Source organism: Gouania willdenowi, chromosome 5 (genome assembly GCF_900634775.1).
Source record: "Gouania willdenowi chromosome 5, fGouWil2.1, whole genome shotgun sequence".
In the NCBI taxonomy this organism is placed as follows: Eukaryota; Metazoa; Chordata; class Actinopteri; order Blenniiformes; family Gobiesocidae; genus Gouania; species Gouania willdenowi.
Window position 1 is genome coordinate 23,408,855 of NC_041048.1, and position 2,294 is coordinate 23,411,148.

Genomic DNA, 2,294 nt, shown 5'->3' on the forward strand with positions numbered 1-2,294 from the left:
AATGCTTTGTCAAATTATCCAGGGCTGCTTCTACACACTGGCTGGTGGAGGAGACTTTGTAACGTTTGTCCATTACTTCCCGCAGCTTCCTTTCCCTACTGAGCAGGGTCCGAACACTTTCGGCCTCCCAGTCCTTGCTGTGCTGCAACTTCAATATAGCCGAGTCAAGGATGGAGCTGGTGTTGGTGAGCTTGGTCACTTGTTGCTTCCGCTGCATCAGACTGTTGCTTAGGCTCGTCTGAACTTCTTGTAGCTCGTTGATTGTAGTCACACTGTCATCTACAAGCTTCTGTGCTTCCTTGATGCTACGCTGAAGGCGTGAAATTGCTGTCTTTGTTGCCTGCATTTTACTTGAGTTACGGGGCTTCATTTTCCTTTTCTGAATATTGCTGCCCCACCTCTCCACTACTTTTTCGCTCTCGCTGACCAGCTCCTTCTGTTGCTTCATCAGGCCGCTGAGCTGTATCTCCTTACGCCGTATTTCAGCTTTCATCATGCTGATTTTGTCTTTGTTCGTCTCAGAGTCCACAACTGCCTGAGTCTCTTGGACAATCTGAGCCTTCCTCTCCCAGAACATGATGTGCTCCTCGGCCTGCATCAGACTCTCCATGATCTGCTCGTTTTCTTCCTCAATGTTCTCCTTTTTGATCTGGAGGTTAAGAGTCTCCCAATACGCCTCCTTAAGCTTCTGATTGAACTCTGTCTCCATCAGCTCGTTCTCTTCTTCCATCTCTTGATTGAACACCTTGTTCTTGCTGAGGAGGGTGTTAAGCTTCAATTTATCTTGGTGCAGCGACTTACAGGTCTTCTCCATTTCTGTCTCTGCCTGGTGTTCAAATTCAACTTGACTCTCCAAGCGCATCTTCTTATGCAGCATTGCATGGTTTTCTGTCTGCAAAGTAAAGATCTCCCTGGTGTAAGCCTCCATCTTAAGCATATTTCTTACTGCTGTTTCCTGCAGTTCCATCCACATCTGTTTGTCTTGGCCTAAAGTTACTTCAAGCGCATTCATCTGAGCCGTTATTGTATGTAGCTTCCTTTCGAGAGGACTCATGTCTTCATTTGCCATGCTGACTACAATTTTGTTGATCTTATTTTGTAGTCTGTAATCGTCCCCTGCTTCTGCTTAAGGAGCTTCATATGTGACAAAATATCAGTCCGGATGATGGTCAGATGCTTATTCAGTTGTCTGATTTCTTCTTCAAGGTCTTGCTGAGTGAGTTCCAGAGTGCCCACCAGAACATTGGCGTTGTGGCTCGCCAACTTTATTTCAGTGATATTACTCTCCTGATGCTGCAGCAGACTTTGCTTCTCTGTCTTCAGAGAAGTTGTCTTCTTGATGAGGGAATGCTCATCTTTGTTTTTGTGGGGGAGCTGCTGCTCCATGTGGGTGATGATCTTATTCTCAAGCTCCTGACGGATGGAACTTATTTTATCCATTTTCTTGCTGTAATTGTTGAGTTCAGCCTGCTGTGTACTAATGTTCATTTTGAGCACAACCAGGCTTTTTGATGTTTGCTCCAGTAAGTGCTCATGCTCTCTGTAGCGGCTCTGCAAAGCCTTCTGCTGACTCCGCTTTTCACTGATGCGCTTTGTGAGTGCTGCGCAGTCAGTTCTATACCATTCCAGCTCAGTGATCATCGTCTGATTTTGCTCTTCTATTGCTTTGATGGATTTATTGTATTTATCGATCTCCTCATCCAGCAGAATCAACTGCTGCCTGTCCTTAAATACTGCCTCCTGCTTGGCACTAAAAGGCTCATCCCGTTTTTGCATTTCCAGCAGACTGTTGTTCCACTGACATAGCAACTGTTTACGTGTCATCAACAACAACTCCATGTCCATATTAATCTTGGAGAGGCTTTTGTTGGATGCCCGTGTTCCTCTTTTAGAGCAATGATTTTACACAAATGCATATCTTTCTGCTGCCTCAGCCTGTCTAAATCCTTTGTTATCACATTCACATACAGATCCTGCTTTTGTTTCTCCTTCTCTGCTTGGCTTTTCTCAGCTTGTTCCTTGTGTCGGACATGTTTCATTGTTTTTAACTGAGAGTGCACCTCTTCAAAGTCTTTTTTTGTGTACAGACTGAGCAGCATCAGATTGTCCAATTCTGCCTGAAACTGAGTCACGCTGTGTTCAGCTTTGCACTTCTTTTCTGAATATTCAGAGCTTTGTTTTGTATTCACCTCTAATTGCTCTTGGACCTGGTTGTGTTTGACCACTGTCTGAACTTGGGCTGTTGTAAGGTCCTGGAGCTTTTTCTGCAGCCTAACCTGATTTGCCTGCTCCTT

The 2,294-nt window shown here is 44.9% G+C and overlaps 1 protein-coding gene across 1 annotated transcript; it reads right to left on the bottom strand.

Annotated features, from left to right (window-relative positions):
* Positions 1 to 1,074: 1,074 nt before the first annotated feature.
* On the bottom strand, positions 1,075 to 1,863 carry LOC114463008 (coiled-coil domain-containing protein 40-like). The gene has a single exon (XM_028446209.1). It carries the CDS (start codon positions 1,843 to 1,845, stop codon positions 1,075 to 1,077), a length of 771 nt encoding a protein of 256 aa, XP_028302010.1. The 5' UTR covers positions 1,846 to 1,863.
* Positions 1,864 to 2,294: the final 431 nt, after the last annotated feature.